A 20,149-nucleotide genomic window follows, 5' to 3' on the forward strand; every position below is an offset into this window, starting at 1 on the left:
TAGTACTGGGTACACATTTCAAGAAAGATGTGAAGAAATTGGAGAAGGTCCAGAGAAGAGCAACAAAAATTATTAAAGGCCTAGAAAACATGAGCTATGAGGGAAGACTGAAAGAACTGAGCTGATTTAGTTTAGAAAAAAGAAGTCTGAGAAGGGACATAATAACAGTTTTCAAGTATCTGAAAGGGAGTTTTAAGGAGAAGGGAAAAAATTGCTCTCCTTGGCCTCTGATGATAGAACAGGAAGCAATGGGCTTAAATTGCAGCAAGGGAGGTTTCAGTTGGACTTTAGGAAAAACTTCCTAACTGGCAGGGTGGTTAAACACTGGAATAAATTGCCTAGTGAAGTTGTGAATTTCCATCACTGGAGATATTTAAGAGCAGGTTTGATAGACTTCTATCAGGGATGATCTAGACGGTGCTTGGTCCTTCCGTGAGGTCAAGGGACTTGACTTGATGACCTCTTGAAGTCCCTTCCAGTTCTACGATTCTGTGATTCTATGAGTATCCGTACAGTGTGCCTCACAGATGGGACACAAAAATGAACTCATTAATGTGTGCAAGGTGCACAGATATTACTACTATAAGCACCACAGAAAAGTCTATAAGTAACAAATAGATTAATGTTATCACACATACCAGCCTTTAACATTCCAGTCAATGTAGTAGGAGCACCTTATATTTCTTGTTTCATATGAAAAACATGTCGAACATGAAAATTCAAAGCCTGAACATGATGATCCCTTGTTCCAACCCTATGTCATCATAGTAATCATTTTTTGGGCCCGAAGAAGATATTGCCTGGTAGGTAAAATCTTGCCCTGTTTGTCAAGTTACCTTGTGATAGTTCCATCGATGTCAGAAATAATAACCTTGTCATCCCAATTCCATAAATAGATGATGCCTTCACAGCGGCACGTGCCTTGATATTGTGTCGTAACACTAAAGATCACATCATTAGGACCATTCTTGAGTTTCAGACTTTTCTGTGAAACGTTATTAGTGAGATCAAACTTGTGCAGGTGAAATGGCAAGAACAGTATAAACACAAATGAGAGGGTGCTATTTGCTTTCATCCCTTTTCTGTCACGGGACACTCTACTGAATAATGGAAGCAAAAGTTTAGATGCAATGGCTATGCTGTGCCCTTGATTCATATGCAGAATTAAAAACAATAGGAGCTCTGCTTTACAACCAGTGGCATGGTAGGGCCTAAAGTGTTCTTGGCAGCAAAAATCAGATATTGGCTTCAGACCTCTGCAACTACCACATCTGAAAAATAAGCCCGTGTCTTTGTGCACCCCTGCTCTCAATTTGTTACACAATACGACCAATAAACCAGATCTGTCTCTTGAGGCAAACTCCAGAGCTTTTGCCAACTACAGGGAACACTCTCATTTAGCTACCTGGCAGCAGTGGGATTCCTAATGTTGTATTTCTCAAGTTTGTTTGCATCTGAAAATTAATTAGCTGTGTGTGTAGATGTGAGAAATTGCATTTTCCTAACTAGTCACATTTTCCAAAATCAAGTATTAATGCACTGGGCTTGACAGCAACAGCATTATTTACCCACTTTAATCACAACACTTCCATGCAGAAGAATGAAGTTACTATTGTCCTGGTCACACTAAATTCATAAGCAGATGTTTTACATCCTGCTAACTTTGGGCGTGTCTAGACTACAGGGGTTTGTCTACAGAAATGGACTTTTGTCGACAAAACTATACCTGCACCTACACTGCCTTTGAGTTCTGTCGACATAACGTCGACAGAACTCAGCAGTTTTGTCAACGGCTGTAAACCTCATTCTATGAGGAATAATGCCTTTTGTTGACAGAGTTCTGTTGAGAAAAGGCATTATTGCATCTACATTGTACTTTGCGTCTACACTGTCATGTCGACAAAGCGGCTTGCTCTGTCGACAGAACTGGATGTAGTCTAGATGCTCTTTGTCGACAGAAGCTTTGTCGACAGTATGTGTCGACAAAACTTCTGTTAAAAAAAGCCTGTAGTCTAGACGTACCTTTTGTGTGTGTGTGTGTGTGGTGTGTGTGTGTGTGTGTGTGCGCGCGCGCACACGTGCATGCATGCATGCATGAAGGCAGGGCGAGGGAGGGAGGGAGAGAGAGACAACGTACACACACATAGATGTGTGAATGCATGTGTACATACACACACAGAGGACCTGGCCCCTTTAAACCAGGTAAAAGAGCTGGAGCAGCGTAAAGGAACCTTAAATGCCTCATTTCCAGCTGGTGGAAGGTTCTTGTGTACAACAGCCATGAAGCTCTCCTGTAAGGACTCCCTTACAGAACTTGGCATGGGGCATGCTGAGGACAGGATGGGACTCAGATGGAGGTCACTGGGAAAGGACAACAGCACAGATCCCTGTGGTGATTCCTGGCAGCACTGCAGGCCATCAAGCAGGGCAGGAAGGCTGCTCTAACTTAGAGAGTCCCCTAGTACTGCTAAATAACTTCCAGGGCCTCTGTAGTCTCAAGGGCAGCCCAAGTTAGGAAGTATACAAAGGTTACTTAAAACCCATACCTGGGTTGCCAGTTCTGTTCCATGCCTCTTAGAAAATTATTTCAAAATAACTAAATTTGAAATAACTCCTGAAATAACTATTTCAAAAAAAGCTTCTTTTCCGTGAAAGAGTAAAGATTTCAAAATAAGCAGCCCATTATTTCGAAATAACTGGCTTGGTAGTGTGGACACTCTACTTATTATTTCAAAATAAAGGGGGTTATTCTGAAATAACTCCCTAGTGCAGACAAGGGCTTAAAGGCACAGTACGGAATTTCATCCATGACATAAAACATACACAGACTCTCAACAGGTGTAATGGGAACTTCTGGGTGCTATGCACTTTTGAAAACCAGGTTGCTTATTTAGGTGCTTTAATGCAGACTTCACAGTTTAATTCTAGGCTCCCAGGGTACAAGATCTCTGTCTCCTGATTTGTCAACCCAACACCTTTGACATTAAGCATAAGATTTACTTTGACCATTAAGACTTTTTTAAAAAATTTCATAAGGTCTACTAATACTAACAGTTCACAGACTTTGTGCTAGCCAGTATAACTGCATTGTGTCTGTTGTTCTAGAAATGACATTACAGAAGGAATAGGTAAAAATAACTCACAAGCTGGTCAGAAGTGAGTCGAAGGGTCTTTTTGTAACTGACTCCTGACAATAATGAGAGATGACTTGAGTTGGTTTGCAATGACCCAATGTTTGGTTTTGTAGCTCTTGGGTCTTCATCACTTGAAGAAGATTCATCTTTTATTCTGGAACATCACACACACAGAAAATAATTCTATCATCACTCAGTAAATGCATTTGGGTATGCATTAAAAGTACATTACCACTGACTCACTGAATAAGTCAATTGATTCTCTGCTTCTAAGTAATGTCTCTTGGGAGGTTATTTACAACATGGCTTTACAAATACGTCAAAGTGCTGAATTCTAAGTCACACATGTCCTTCCATTATTCATATTTGGGTTCTGCTAGTCATTCCTTTTTCTATATGCTAGTTTTGTCACTTTATGTTAACAGATTTAAATTACAGTCCATACTAATAGATTTTTATACCCTGAGTTTTTTAATGTGAGCATTACTAAGAAATTTCATTCCAAGGAAGAAAAGAAAATAATATATTTAGTCTACAAAGGATTCAGCAATTGGAAAATAATCCTAAAACATGATTAGTGCAACTTTCTAATGGAAAATAACCTGCACCATCCATTCTTTGTGAAAGCAGCAATTTTTCTCACTGGGATTATATTTTTACTAGAAGCTTTGGCAGGATTGCCCTATTCAAAATGCCAGCAACTTTTTGTTCCTGTGCATGATATTAGTTTAAGTGTGCATCATTATAAAACTATTTTTCCTACCAAATCTGTCAAGGAAAAAAACTTTTCAGAGAAGAAAGAATTTTAATGGTAAACAGAACTGTCATATTAGGCAGTAGCTTCCAATATTCTTAACTGCCAATGTGATCTTTAATATATCACCATTCACATTCTTTTCCATCACACCTGGGTCTTGCATGTTGTTGGGAAATCCTGACCCTCATATCATAAGCACTGCGTGTTGTGATTGACAGCTTTTAAAGCTATAGTCTGCCTGACGCTGTGGATACTATATATGGTCTAAAAACTGCTTGCTACTCAGTATTCTATTTACCATGGAATGGTTGCCTTCAACACATTCAGCCTGATCTGTTTCTGAAGTCATTTAAAACTCAAACATGGAACAATAAGTGAGGAGTAGTTCCAATATTGTTTTAAGGCTTCTTCTTTAAACAAACAGGTAAGGGGCAACAGAACCAAATGCCCCTGTTGAGGGATGTGCCCTCTCAGGTCCATTCATGGATCTTGCCAATTTGAGACAAGATAGGTTATTGAGGCAACAGTTTTTTCCATTCATGACTGATGCAGCCAAGCTGACAGGGCTGTGAACTACCAAGCCTCAAAGCGCTGTAGCTCAGCTCTGGCACAAATCAGCTGGAATGAGGAACCACCAGTGCTCAGTTCTCCTGGACTGCCGCCAAAAAGCCTTTGTGACCCATAACTAGAGGTGAGTCTCACTACGCTGCTATAGCAAAATGCAGGACAATGTAGCACTTTAAAGACTAACAAGATGGTTTATTAGATGATGAGCTTTCGTGGGCCAGACCCACTTCCTCAGATCAAATAGTGGAAGAAAGTAGTCACTTTCTTCCACTATTTGATCTGAGGAAGTGGGTCTGGCCCACGAAAGCTCATCATCTAATAAACCATCTTGTTAGTCTTTAAAGTGCTACATTGTCCTGCATTTTGCTTCAGCTACCCCAGACTAACACGGCTACATCTCTATCACTATTCTACGCTGCTATAGTTCTGGCAGATCTGAGCAAGGACAGCACAGAACTGGACAGTGCTCTATCCATGTTAGGCCATTCTGTTGCACCTCCTTGGGATTTGGACTGTGCAAAAAAGGAGACCAGATGGGGGAGAGTTACTTCATCCTCATAGGACTTCTTCAGGTAACTTAATGCTGGCCCTGCAGAATCCTCCCTATGTGGAGATTCTGGGGCTAGTGAGGGATATTATAAGAACTGCTAGAAGGATCCTCTGGCTTTGGAATTCCTTCTCCTGCTTTTCCCTGGAAGAAGTAATAGAAAGCTGTGGAATTTTCTATCCCTGCATGGGAGACATAACAGAAGATTCTCTCTGAAAGAAGGTGTTTATGCCCTTGAGCTTCCTTGGGGTATATCAAAGCAAATAAAGAGAAGTCAGACTATGTAAGTTTTCAAAAGTAAGGGGCGATTATAAGGATCTGAGATGTTTTGATTTCAGTGAGGTGCAAAAAGCTTTGGGAAATGTTCCACTCAACTTTTATTTATTTGTAGGTGCTTCTAAACTTCCTGCATTTTTCTAGGATCAAAAACAAAAGATGCCAGAACAAGAAAGCCCAGTTTTACAAATGTAGAATGTTTGGAAAGGGGTCACTAAAGTTCTGCAGCTTCCCAAATTGGCCCTGAATAGAATCCCCCACACTTCATCTGCTTAGACTTGATGCAGGTGAAGTGCATTTTACCATGGATGAACTTCACCAACATTAAAGGATCAAACACAGTGATATGATAGCATCACAGATTACTAATCTCATTCAGATTTCGTTCCTGACCCTATTCTGCCATTCAAAGACTTTAAAAATCCTGCTTTCATTTTTAAATGTTCCAGTTACATTGGCTACAGCCCTATTTTGGCATACCTGTCTGCAATGCTCATTTGTGATGACTCCTCTTCTGCAGCAAGCACCTGTCCACTCAAACCTTGTGCTGGCTTGGTTTCCTAAAACAAAAATATAAAAAGTTTCATAGTAGACAGAGAGGGGAAATATATAAAGGAAATAATCTTGTGGGCCAAATCCTGTTTGCGTCACTTGTGCATGTAGTCCTACTGCTTTCACTAAGACTGTTCACGTGAGAAAGACACGCAAGACTTGGTTCTGTGCATATATGTATTAAAAAATGCAAGGGTTTATTTTAGGAAAATTTCTGCACAAAACACTCATACTCACATGTTTAAACCATGACAGAAAATGTAGCTTGTTTTTCTTTGGCAGATAGAGAGAGAAAGCTGATTTCAAATGGCAAGTATTGGGGGAAATTGTGGGATCAATCCCTTAGCCAAACACTTCCCAGAATAGAGTCACTCTTGGAGTTAAACAAGTTGCAGAAAAATATGGCAGGAAAAACTAATTATATGAAGCTCATAACTAAAATTCACAAGAATGACTATTTCATGTAAACTTAGAAAACTACAGAGTACAGGTATTTCAATTTCTTGAAAGTAAAAGACAGATTTTGTTATCAGTTTTAAAGATGAAATATGTCTAACGGGAAAGAGATCAATGGTTACCCAGTGCTTCAATGTTTATAGACAGTGTGAAAATGTAATTTAAGCACCCAATCCCCAAAGATTGTTGAAAAATGGGGTGGGAGTAACAAAAAGTGGTGAAACATTTCTTTAATTATTTTTCACTTAAAGTTAACTTTTGTTGTAATTGTCCAACTTGCTCAAGTAATAAATATCATTATCCTTTAAATGTGGAAACAGAACTGTAGAAAAGGTGAGCAACTTGTACAATGACGTATATTAAATTAGTCTTACAGGAGGATAACTCAGAAGTTCTTGGTTTGCAGATCTCTATCTAATCTATTAGATTATGCTGATAAAGGTTATACATGCAATGAATAAAAATGTAGAAGTGAAATAGACAAATGCTTCATCCTCAACCATTGAGGTCAATAGGAAACTTTCTATTGATTTACAGAATTTGGATCAGGCCATAAATGCCTTCCTTGTGTGTGTCCCAAAATCAGACCGGGTATTGTTCTGTTTGTAGAAACACAACCTCTGGAGGATACATCGGTAAAAGTTCACGAGATTCAAACCTCATCCAAACACTAACCTCATCTACTTTTTAAACTTACCTCTTTGATAGTGCTATTCCTCCCTCGCCATGAAAACCACCATCTTCCGCCTTTCTTGGGCATCTTATCCCTCATAATAGATTCCACAGTGGCCTGTGATAAATGGATGGTAACATAAATAATGGAACAAAAGAAACAGACAACCTGACGCATGCAAACGAAGGGAAATGGTGAACACAATTTCAACCAAAGATAAATAGAAGAAAAGGAAACATACTGTGTGTGGGCCATAAATTTTATAAAAGCAAAACCTAATGGCATCCAGAACTGCACTGAAGTAACTTAAGCATGAATACTAGAAGAGTTTTTAAAGGAAAAAGACAAAGAGATCAAGAAAAAGAAAGCATAAAATGGCATTAGTATAATGACTAGCATGGGTAAATAATAGATCTCTGATCTGAGGTTGTTTTAGGGAAAACTGCAAGTTACAAAAAATAAAAACAAAAACAAAAAAACAGGCAACTAGCTTTATGGAAGAGGTTTTAGGTACAAAGGGCTACAAACTAAAGGGCAAGATGGTTGTTTACTCCCCCTAAAACAAAAGTAACATTTGTATTTACGGTTAATTTGTGGGGAGTAGCAGGTTTACTATTTTTACGAGAATTTACTGATTATGTGTGCAGGATTGACAATGGCTAGCTCCTGGAATTATTTATCCACAGATACTATATGGATGGCAACAGAACATAGTTCCTTTCAATAATGGATCATTCCCAAGAGTGAAAGGATTTCAGTTAGTCTATAAGGTGCCACAGGACTCCTCGTCGCTTTTGAAAGGATTTAGTTTCACACCTATGATCCCTTGGCCTTTCTACTAAAACTGCAAGGGTGTTGGTGGTGTTTTAACACCTTAAAATGTTTACAGTGAAACAACATTTTTATGGAAAATATATCATGGCTCCTCATCATTTAAGGCTGCAACCAGCTTTCTGCTGTAAGTCTGACTTTACCCCTCCTCTTCAAATATCAGCGAAAAATTGAGCAGGTGATACGGGATCTTTTAAGATAAACCACAATCAAATACAAGTTCTATCAGCGGTTAGAAAGATGAGAAGCAGATTTCAGTCAGTGTTCATCTAGCTCTCTAAGTATATTAGGTTTTTCAAAGGTTCTCCTTTGCTGTTGCATTTAAAATGGGTCAGAGAAAGATATTGAGATAAATGGCACAACACTAAAACTGAGCAAATAAGCTTTGAGGCTTCTTTTAAAGAATTGCAAAAAAAGCAGAGGAACAGCTTGAATAAACAACTGAATTGTTGAGAGTAATGACTCCAGTTCAGCAATATACATACTCACATGCCTAACTTTGAGCATATATCTAGTTCCATTGACTTCAATGGGACTACTCAGAGGCTTAAAGTTAGACATGTGCTTAAATACCTTGCTGAATATCAACTATTCCTTTGCAAAAACTCCAAGTTCACATTCACTTCATACAGTCTCTTGACCAAATATAAAACCCTTTAACATTTCAATGACTTATTTCCATTATTGGAACAAATCAAAGCTGTCTCAAACCAATTAATATTAATGAAAATAAGTCAAAAAAATCAGTTGGAAGATTGGCAATAGAAAACAGGTTGGTAACATTTTCAAGGTTACAGTTCAGCCCAGTAAATCTTTCCAATCTATACATTGCTCTGGACCTATTCCTTCATATGATTTGGTTATTCTAGAAAGTCAGCAACATTAGGAATGCAAGTATAGTTTTTAAAAAAACAAAAATTGTAAATTTAGTGTTCCTGAATTATATTTTTATTGATAACCCAGGAGACTAAGGTGAAATTAATTTCAGCACAATCAGGTTTTCATCCAGAATCCTCTAATTTATGTCCCAAAGACACAGATTTTAACAAAATGTTTACAGTGAAACAACACACTTTTGATTTTGTGTTTCATTGCATACTCAGTCAATTTACATGGAGAGTGGACAGCTGTAGAGCGATACATATGAACCATGCATATTTGCAGATTCAGACGATTCTCACAGAAAAGGAAGTGTTTTATAGTGGTACCCAGTAAGTATTAGTTTGAGGTTTTGCATGAGTTCAGATTCCAAATTCAAAGTGACATTAAAAGGATTTGAACTCACATAGCTCAAAACCAAAGATATAATTTGTGTGCAAATCAAAATCAAACGTGGGCACAGATTATTTTCCCCAAAAAGTCCTCTCAATGAACCCTAAATTGTGACAAGCACTTTTAAAAGCTACAAAATTTCCCACTCAAATACATGCCTCTTTTCTGACAATTTAAAGCAAGGACTACTACTTTGGAAAAAGCTGTCTATTAAGGGCAAATCTCTAGTTCCTGTGTCTACCATATCTGTATATTCTCTGCAGACATTCTAGAGGGTACAGACACCAAATACTCAATTACAGCACACAGTTATCTGTGTAAATATAACCTATGGTTCCAAGCCAGTGAACATTAATCAAAGGAAAAAGGGGATGAAAAGTCATCAAGAAGGATTATCCGTTCTTGGACTTTATAATCCTTTAGATATTTTCTGAATTTTTATAAGCTAGCAAATAAATACATTGTAGACCAAATTTAGGGTTTATCTATACAGGGAAGTTAGGGTACGTCTACACTAGCTCGTTAGTTCAAGCTAGGTAGGGTAATGAGGGCAAGCGGAGTTGCAAATGAAGCCCAGGATTTAAACGAGGAGTAATGGTAGTTCAAATTAGGATTTTTAATTCGAACTACCTACTCCGTGCCATGTGTAGCTGCGGGCACGGAGTTCAGACTAAGGGGGGTTTAAAAATGGCGGCGCCCAGGAACATGCAAATGAAGCCTGGGATTTTTAAATCCCGGGCTTCATTTGCAACTCCGCTTGCCCTCATTACCCTACCTAGCTCAAACTAATGAGCTAGTGTAGACGTACCCTTAGAGAGCAACAAGGCATAATGTGAATTTATAGCGTACTAGCCAGTCTGCACTAACTCCCTATGTGGATTCTTACTGCTCATAAGAAGTGCCTTTGTACACTTTAGCTTAATGTATGAATTCCCAATTGATTTGGTGCAAAGTAGCTTGTGTGCTATTCAGTCACAGCCAAGCGGCTGTGCACTAACTTCCCATGTAAACAAGCTCTTAGTCCTGCTTAACTGTAGGTTGAATAGGCCCTGTTGTCAGCATCAGCTATGTGACTGGTTGTGTGTGAATAGCTCCTACTGATGTGCAGACTTCCCTGTAAAATATAGTCACTTTCTCTGCCTTCATGAATTTCAGTTCATAAAATGAAAAATACCACTGATCACGTTTTCCCAGTTGACTTTCGTGTTCAGTCTCACCTTTGGCAAAGGTTTCTGGAATGCTTGCATTGCCAGTAGAAGTGGAGCAGCTGTTGTCCAGTTGTAGTATCTGGCAAGTCAAAAAAGATTATATACTGTTACATTTTGTGATAGGCTATGAACTGGGAGCAATGCTAACAGTAACTGTACAGTCAGTTTAAGTGATGCAGTTTATTTAAACTAAAGAACAAAGCCCTGAAGTTCAGATTTGTATCTACTCATCCATGTCCTATTTACACTACTTTGTGTCTTTATTTTAATTTTATAACCCAAGTTCAATAAAATGCTTACACACTACATCATAGAATCATAGAGCTGGAAGAGACCTCAGAAGGTCATCAAGTCCAGCCCCCTGCTCTAGGCAGGACCAATCCCACCTAAATCAACCCAGCCAGGGCTTTGTCAAGCCGAGACTTAAACACCTCTAGGGATGGAGACTCCACTACTTCCCTAGGTAACCCATTCCAGTGCTTCACCACCCTCCTAGTGAAATAGTTTTTCCTAATATCCAACCTGGACCTTTCCCACCGAAACTTGAGACCATTGCTCCTTGTTCTGCCATCTGTCACTACTAAAAACAGCCTTTCTCCATCCTCTTTGGAACCTCTCTTCAGGAAGTTGAAGGCTGCTATCAAATCCCCCCTCACTCTTCGCTTCTGCAGACTAAACAGACCCAACTCCCTCAGCCTCTCCTCATAGTTCATATGCTCAAGCCCCCTAATCATTTTGGTTGCCCTCCTTTGGACCCTCTCCAATGCGTCCACATACTTTTTGTAGTGAGGGGGCGGGGGGGCAAGAACTGTACACAATACTCCAGTTGTGGCCTCACCAGAGCTGAATAAAGGGGAATAATGACTTCTCTGGATCTGCTGGCAATGCTCCTAATGCAACCTAATATGCCATTAGCCTTCTTGGCTACAAGGGCACACTGTTGACTCATATCCAGCTTCTCATCCACTGTAACCCCCAGGTCCTATTCTGCAGAACTACTAATTAGCTGGTTGGTCCCCAGCCTATAACAATGCTTGGGATTCTTCTGTCCCAAGTGCAGGACTCTGCACTTGTCCTTGTTGAACCTCATCAGATTTCTTTTGGCCCAATCCTCTAATCTGTCCAGGTCATTCTGGACCTTATCCCTGCTCTCCAGCATATCTACCTCTCCCCCTAGCTTAGTGTCATCCGCAAAACTTGCTGAGGGTGCAATCCATCCCCTCATCCAGGTCATCAATATAGATATTGAACAAATCCGGTCCTAGAACCGAACCTTGGGGCACTCCGTTAGAAACTGACCGCCATCCTGACATCGAGCCGTTGATCACTACCCGCTGGGCCTGGCCTTCTAGCCATCTTTCTATCCATCTTACCGTCCATTTATCCAATCCACATTCCCTTAACTTGCTGGCAAGAATATTATGGGAGACCATATCAAAAGCCTTGCTAAAGTCAAGGCATATCGCATCCACTGACTTTCCCCACGTCCACAGAGCCAGTTACCTCATCATAGAAGCTCATCAGATTGGTCAGGCACGACTTTCCCTTTGTGAATCCATGCTGACTATTCCTAATCACTTTCCTCTCTTCCAAGTTCCTCCCTTGTGAGGAAGGTAAGTGGTATTGTCCCCATTTATGGCTACATCTAGACTGCAAGCCTCTTTCAAAAGAGGCTTTTCAAAAAAGCCTCTTTAGAAAAAGAGCTTCTAGACTACAACCAGTACTTTTGAAAAAGCAAGCCACTTTTTCAAAAAAGAGCACCCAGGCAGTCTGGATGCTTTCTTTCGAAAAAGCACAGTTTGCATTACATAGCGCCTTTTTTCGAAAGAGCACTTTCGGAAAAAGATGTTATTCCTCGTAAAACGAGGTTTTCCGCGGTCGAAAAAACTGCCGCATTCCTTCAATTTACTTTCGAAAGAACGAAGCAGCAGTCTAGATGCAGGGGAAGTTTTTTTAAAAAAAGGCCATTTTTTTCGAAAAAACCCTATAGTCTAGGCACATCCTTACAGATCAAGAAACCCAAGGCAAGAAATTAAGCAATTTGTTCAAACGCATGCAATGAGTCAGCAGAGGGGTGAAGGAATAATATATTCAGTGGATGTATGTTCTTTCTCTGAATATAGAATGACCACAAGCTGACTGTGATTTCCCCAGAATTCATAATTCAGTTGTAATGAATGAATGTCCTAGCAAGGTTTATAATTTAATTTTCTTTTTATTCTGCACATTGAGTGTGAACACTGCCTGCATTCAATGCTAGGTCTTTGAAACCCAAATTAATTACTTAATTATTTGACACTGGCTTTGACTCTCAGAGTGAATCTACAGTAGGAAAATTAGTATCCATTTGTTCAGTTATGGTGCAGCTGGTATAAGCCGCAGGTAGCACTGAAAATACACAAGTGTTTGCCACAGTGTTGAAACTTTTGTCTGCTGGAACATACTTACTTATTTCCAATCTTAACCACAAGGTTGGGGTCATCAATGATAGCAGGATTGTCCACAAACTGCTGGTACGTTACTGCTTGTTCTAAGAACTGATCTGTTGGGAATATTTAAAACATAAACATATTAGCCCTTTCACTAGGACAACCTCCTCTTCATAATTAGCAGCACTAAAACATCCAAGAGCTAAATAACAGGCTCAGATTCAGTCCTTCTGGCTGAGGTGGCAGAGACTAGCAGAGTTCCTGAGAAATTGCTTTAGGGCCCCAATCTTACAAGGTGTTGGATATTTCCTGTGAGCGGCTGAATGCCCTTAATTCTTCCGAAGAGGTGCTGAATTAAAGCTATGGTGATCAGCCCATTGTAGGAATAAGTCTGTCACTCCTAAGTAAGGACATGCCTCTTCAGTGACCTCCTCTGACTAGAAAAACAACAGAGTTTAGCAGCACCTTAAAGACTAAGAAAACATGTAGATGGTATCATGAGCTTTCGTGGGCACAACCCACTTCCCATGAAAGCTCATGATACTATCTACATATTTTGTTAGTCTTCACAGTGCTGCTAAACTCTGTTGTTTTTCAAGTTTTTCCAGTTACATACTAACTTGGCTACCCCTCAAGCTCCTCTGACTAGTTAGGAACAAGCAACAATGAAGTTGATGTAGAGCTATGGCCTCAGCTGGAAACGTGATCAGTACTTGAAGGGCCTGGGGAAAAATGAAAACGCATCCTCCTAGAAGAATACCACTTCCTCTTGACCTCTAGAATCACAATTATTTGGATTATTAACAAAATAATTAACAGAACTACTTTGTAGTAAATTATCCTCTGTTTGAAATATTTTAACATCTCGTTTCTTAGCAATACTCAGTGCAATATCAATCTTAGATACTTCGATGGCTCCCATGACTCTTATCTGAGCACCTACAGGTCTTCGATGTATTTATTCTCACAACAAACTCCTTCAAGATAGGGAAGTGATGTTATCTCCATTGAACAGAGGGAGAATCAAAGTTCCGTGAAACTGATGATTTGCACAAGATTAGACAAGAAGACAAAAGGTGAAAACAGAACCTATGTCTTCTAAGTCCCAGGCTAGCATCCTAAGCATTGGGTCATGCTACCTGTCCATGGCAAAGATAACAATAAACTTACAAACCATACACCGTAGTAATTACCAAGGTATGACATACGGCAAATGCATCCTTTTACTTCTGTGGCACAGAACTATCAGTGAGAAGTGAAACTGTAAATGCAGTAATTTACTAAACATATTACAGTAAGTCAAAATCAGTACAGTAAAACTCCACTGGTCCGGCATCCAATGCTCCGGCACTCCTGATGGTCCGGCACCATCAGGAACCCAGAAGTGCTCTGGCTGCCGGACAATTAGAGCTGCTCTGTGCCCGGCTTCCCCAATTCAGCCGCTGCTGAAAATGACCAGCAGCTGAATCAGAGAAGCCCGGGGGCAGAGCATCTGGGGTGCTGCCGGGTTGGTCCCATAGTGCTGCTTCTCAGGGCTGCGGGACGAACCCGGCAGCACCCCAGCTGCTCTGCCCCAGGCATCCCCAAGTCAGCCGCTCCTGAAACTGATCAGCAGCTGACTCCAGGAAGCCCGGAGCAGAGCAGCTGGGGTGCTGCCGGGTTGGTCCGGTAGCGCCACCCTTCGGCGCTGCGAGACCAACCCAGCAGCACCCCAGCTGCTCTTGGGGATGCCTGGGACAGAGCAGCTGGGGTGCTGCGGGGTTGGTCCCGCAGCGCCGAGGGGAGGCACTATGGGACCAACCTGGCAGCACCCCAGCTGCTCTATCCTAGGCATCCCCAAGTCAGCCGCTGCTGAAACCGATCAGTGGCTGATTCTAAGAAGCCCGGGGCAGAGCAGCTCTGCCCCGGGCTTCCTGGAGTCAGTCGCTGATCGGTTTCAGCAGCAGCTGAATCAGGGACGCCTGGGGCAGGACCAACCCGGCAGCACCCCAGCTGCTCTGTCCCAGGCATCCCAAATTCAGCCGCTGCTGAAACTGACCAGCAGCAGCTGAATCGGGGACACCTGGGGCAGAGTCAGACTATCGGAAGGGGGGCTATGAGGGGTTTGGGGTGGCATTCCCCCCACCCCATCCTATACCCCTCATAGTCCCCCCTTCTGATAGTCTGGCATATCTGATAATCTGGCACCCTCTGGGTCCTAAAGGTGTCGTATTATCAGAAGTTTACTGTAATCAAATATAAATATACCTAGAACTTCTGATGCTATTTTTATCCAAATGAAAAGTGCTGCATACTCCCTCACCGTTCAATACCTACCTCTAGCTACAAGAGGGAACTGTTTCCCTTTTAACAGGAGTGGAGAGTTCACTAACAACATGTAATCATAATGTACAGGGTCATTCTGTACCTTTTGTTATCTCTTTGTTGTCACTAAGACCTCCACAGAGTGAAATGGCAATTGAAGGCAAGTCTCTCATTCCATCTGAGACACCTTCAACGCCACTATCAACACCTGAACTTCCACCAGAGTGAGGGGACTGACTGGCTGACCGTGGTCCATTTTCATTTGCATTCTTTCCATGTGCAATATTTTCACCACTGTGGGGAAAAAAAACAAAAAAAAAAACAAAAAAAAAAACAGGCTTTCAGTCTTCGTTTTTTTTTTTTTTTTTTTTTGCCGATTGGTGCCATATAGTCTAATACAAATAAATAGTTATACTTTTTGGGGAAATAAAGTGCAGCAACTTCTGGATCCATGTCGGTGAGGTCATCTAAATAGACACCATCAGCTCCAAGATGCCGGCTTCGTTTATCTGTCAAACACAGAATAAATAAATAGTGAATTGGTATCTTCCAAATACACAATCAGAATTTTTACAAATCCCATATATTAAGGAACTATAGCGCACAAAGCATGTACATGCAATTTGTAATTAAGAGAAAACAAATGATCATTTACAATGACACAAAACTGCAAAGACAAAAGCTATGCAACTGGCCACTGATTTTGTATGCCATAGGGAGATGCCCAAAGATTGATTTTTCAGAGGTGCTGAGCACCCATAACTCCAGCTGAAAACAATGCTGGTGACCTAATAGGTCTCATTTGGATACCTAACCTGGATACTTCATTTGGACACCTAACAAGTGAGGGGCCAAAAAAAAAAAAATCCTTTAAAATATTTTAGTTTTGATGGAAGAGGAGTTAAGTGCCAATATCGACACAAAGACAAATGGACATAAATGGGCCATCAGCAAGTGTGGGCTTGAAATTAGATGAAGGTTTCAAACCACATCAGAGGAGTGAAGTTCTGGAACAACCTTCCAAGGGGAGCAGTAGGGGCAAAAATAGCTAACTTCAAAACTGAGCTTGAGAAGTTTATGGAGGGAATGGTATGATGAGATTGACTACAATGGCCTGTATCCCGTCTGAATAGCCCTGTAGATCTGCGGATATCCACTTTATATCTGCAGGTATCTGCATTTGCAGATACAGGTGTGGATCTCCACAGTTCATCTTTGCAGATGTGGATGTATATATCCGTGCTGGGCTCTACCCATTTGTGACTGCTAGTAGCCAATGTCTCCAACAGCTGGAGATGAGACATTAGATAAGGACAGCTTGGAGCTACTTCAAGAAATTCTTTCCCAGGTGCCTGGCTGGTGGGTCTTGCTGACAAGCCCAGGGTTCAACTGATCAGCATATTTGGGAAGGAAAGGAATTTTCCCCCAGATCAAATTGGCAGAAACCCCAGGTCAGTGGTCTCCAAACTTTTCTGATCACGCACCCCTATCAGTAAAAAATTTTTGAGCACGCATTCCCAATATATGTCTATTAATTTATTTATAAATTATATGCATGTACTACTGGACTAATATATTATGTACATTATAAAACATACACAAAAAATAGAAATTAAAAAAGGATGAGATAAAGATGAAATAAAAAAATTAAAAAATATTGTTTATTTTATTTATTAACGGTACAGAAAACCTTTTTGCTCTCTAAAAAAAATTATTATTAATAATAATAATAATATTTTTAGTGAGAGCAATGTGATTGAATATGCTTAATTATTTTTGAAAATCTTGGTTTAACACTTGCTCCATCTCCATCTTCCTCATGCCCATCTCTTCTTTCAAGCCTTATCCCAGCACCTTCCCCTCCCCCCTGAAGTCCCCAATGTCCTTACCCTCTCCTCTCCCAGCACCACTCTGACCCCCCCTCCCACTGACACCTACCCTCCTGCCCTTTTCCTCATTGTCTCCACTTGGCCCCCTGGCATTTGTCTCTCCTCCATGCTGTCCCTTGGTGCCTTCCCCTTTCTTCTCCAGGCATGCTCTCCTCCCCCGCCTCCCCTCAGCACAAGCCTCTTCCTCTCCCACTCCTTCCCTCTATTTTTCCCCCTTCCCCTCCCCCACCTTCTGCCTTCCAATATGAGGGGCTGGAGCCTGTGATCGGGCCCCAGAAGTCCCCACAGCCAATGCTTCCAGGGCTCCAGACCACATGTTGGGCCGCATGGTGCAACGCTGGGCCGGGCGGTTTTAAAGTCCCGGGCCTTAACATCACACCACGCCCGGGCATCTCCCCTCTCAGCCGTTTGAGCACAGTGCACATGCGCTCCCTCAGCCCCACTGTGCCCCATACATGGCCGGCGCCAGGGAATTTTCTTCCCTCACTCCAATGAATTGTCTTGCGCACCCCCTGGGGTGCGCACACTCCACTTTGGAGACCACTGCTCTAGGAGATCCATTGCACCTTCTTCTGCACCATGGGGTCACTTGTTGATTTAAACTACAGTAAATGATGGAGTCTCTGTAACTTGAAGTCTTCAAATTGAGGACTTTATAACTCAGCCAGAGGTTAGGGGTCTATTACAGGAGCAGGTGGATGAAGATCTGTAGCTTGCAATGTGCTGCAAATCAGACTAGATGATCACAATGATCCCTTCTGGCCTTAAATTCTAGGAGTCTATCTTTGGTGGTTATAGGGCCCTATCCCCACGTTATCTGAGCACTTCACATGCTGTAATACATTTATCCTCACAACACCCTGTGCTGTTAGAGTGCTATTGTCCCCATTTTTCAGATGGGAGACTGATGCACGGAACTGCTAAGTGACTTGTCCTTGGTGACAAAGGCAGGGACTTGAACACAGGCCTCTCAAGTGCTATATTAGTGCCCTGACCACCGGACAATCGTTTGGTCTCTTGTTGTAGACACTTCTAGAAGAGTGACTGCATGGAGCATGAAAAATCCTTATAGTTTTACTCACAACTGTGACCTCCAGTTTGTATCCTTTACTCAAATCACACAACTCACTCCCTAAATTTCAGAAGAATAATCAAAGGAAGGCAAGTTAAGGAGCACAAATGATTGCAGAGTACATGGAACACCTCAAGTTACTCCTACCTTCACAAATGTGGAACCCTTGGAGACCTGGCTGAGAAAACTGTCTGAAATAATGTCTGCTCATATAAAAACCTCCAGCACCTTGGGGAATTTAGGGTCTACCAAAATACAAATTGTGAATGTGCAAACCTCACATGAAGACTGTATACCTCATCAGAACATGATCTGCCATCACCTTTGGACATTAGAGAGATGCGAAAAGGGGCATATTTATATTCCTGTTGAAAAACATTATGTGCATGGTAAATACAATAAAAAATGCTTGTGTGTGATTAGACCATTCTGCTTTGTGGTATGCAAGTTTAAGCAAAGAGCATGTTGCAACTTCGCTTTGAGGCAGAAGCACTCCACAAACTAGCAGTGGCACAGCAGGCAGTCGAGCCAACAATTGGTACAGGAAACTTGCAGCATGCTCAGACCACAGAATTCTGCAATCCTTGGTTTTCAGGCAACAGGGAACAATTTAGTACAAGTTTTGCAACCTGGCTTTTCTACAAAGATATGCTAAATACTGTAACCAAGGGAGACAACTATTTCTCTTGCTAGAATTCCAAGTCCTTTTTTAAGAAGCCTACTCCATATGCACATACTCAGTTGTTATTTATAATAGAAGACATATTGCTCTTCTTTTCAGTCTCTTCAGAAATGCTCCAGTGTAATAGAGGAGTTCAACTAGCTAAAAAGTTCCCAATCACTGTGGGTTCTAGGTGCAAAATCATGCGCATAGAATTGCGAAGGCAACTACTTTACCTTTCTTTCTAGAAGGGGAATCTATTTTGCTCACTGGCTGGGGTAAGCAAGCTGCAGCTTGTTTGATTTCTTCATTGGCAGACAGTGGTGGTTCTGCTTCTCCTAGAGCCTCTATTTCCCCTTCATTTATCTCGTTTGGTGCTGGCTGGAAGTCACTTTCATTTGAAGCCACAACAGCTGCCTGTCCACTGGCAGGTAAAGAAGTCAAGCTGCTTATCTGCTCTGCAGACTCACTTTGAATTACTCGAAAATGAGTGCTTTCAGAAGGATTTACATTCACCATGCTGGATTCCTTTGCCTTGACTAAAGAAGTGGACTAGAAGAAAAAACAAACAGATCTTTTTCAGAAAAAGAGAAACCCAAAGTAGTTAGAAGATTAGCCTGGTCTAAAAAACACAAAAATGTTCAGTATCTCCTAGGAAGCAGACGAGGGCCTGTTATACTTATTTCCATGCCTACTGAGCTCCAGTTCTCAAGAAAACCAGCCACAACTGGAAACCTCAGTTAGCTGAATCATTGGTTCTGAAAAGCCCAATTCTACAGCTGCTCTGGCTGCAGAACTCCCACGGATTTCAAACGAAGCAGCACTCTAAGGGTACGTCTAGACAGCAGCACTATTTAGGGATACTTCTAGTATCCCAAAACAGCTATTCTGCATCTTTTAAGCAAGCTCATTATTTCGAAATAGCTTCCAAAATAATGGGCTCGCTATTCCGACGTCTCTGTAAACCTCATTCCACGAGGATTAAGAGACATTTTGGAATAGCCATTTATTTTGAAATTAACTCAAAATAAGCTACGCAATTTACATAGCTCATACTGCATAGCTTATTTTGAGCTAAGGGTGCAGCGTAGACTCACCCTGAGTGGCTGCAACACTGACTTCAGTGAACAAATACTTCTGTAAGAATGGCGGTTCCTAGTAAAAAGTATACAAAGAATGATTCTCCGAGAAGCCAATGCTCAGAGCAACTCCTATTAACTTGTCCAAGAGCTAAGCCCCTTTTTTACTTAATAGAGCTGCTGCTTCATAGAGAAGCTGCCAATGGACCACAAAGATCTTCACTTGATTCTTGGTTACGATAATGGTCAGCACATACAGACCACAAGGCTGTCATGTCATACAGTCAGCCCACTGGTTAGAATATGCAGTAGCCTAGACATGCACCATCCACTGCCATAGCCCAAGTGCCAAATGCTGCATTTACTGCACCACTAACTCACTGTTACGTAGTTCTAATACTTTACATACAATGAATAGTTGTGCTCACAAAGCCATAGTAAA

At 41.3% G+C, this 20,149-nt stretch overlaps 1 protein-coding gene across 9 annotated transcripts in view; it reads right to left on the reverse strand.

Annotated features, from left to right (window-relative positions):
• Window positions 1-20,149, reverse strand: part of LPIN1 (lipin 1) — a 134,582-nt gene that overhangs the window by 12,826 nt on the left and 101,607 nt on the right. For all 9 annotated transcript variants that reach the window (XM_006138553.5, XM_006138554.5, XM_075923487.2 and 6 more), the window contains 9 exons: window positions 18,865-19,180; window positions 15,422-15,515; window positions 15,110-15,300; window positions 12,722-12,815; window positions 10,283-10,352; window positions 6,987-7,079; window positions 5,762-5,841; window positions 3,144-3,288; window positions 837-985 (listed from right to left, as the gene is read on the reverse strand). In XM_006138553.5, the coding sequence (XP_006138615.2) occupies window positions 837-985; window positions 3,144-3,288; window positions 5,762-5,841; window positions 6,987-7,079; window positions 10,283-10,352; window positions 12,722-12,815; window positions 15,110-15,300; window positions 15,422-15,515; window positions 18,865-19,180 (1,232 nt within the window). The remainder of the gene's footprint in view (window positions 1-836; window positions 986-3,143; window positions 3,289-5,761; window positions 5,842-6,986; window positions 7,080-10,282; window positions 10,353-12,721; window positions 12,816-15,109; window positions 15,301-15,421; window positions 15,516-18,864; window positions 19,181-20,149) is intronic.

Source organism: Pelodiscus sinensis, chromosome 3 (assembly GCF_052426305.1).
Source record: "Pelodiscus sinensis isolate ZL-2025 chromosome 3, ASM5242630v1, whole genome shotgun sequence".
In the NCBI taxonomy this organism is placed as follows: Eukaryota; Metazoa; Chordata; order Testudines; family Trionychidae; genus Pelodiscus; species Pelodiscus sinensis.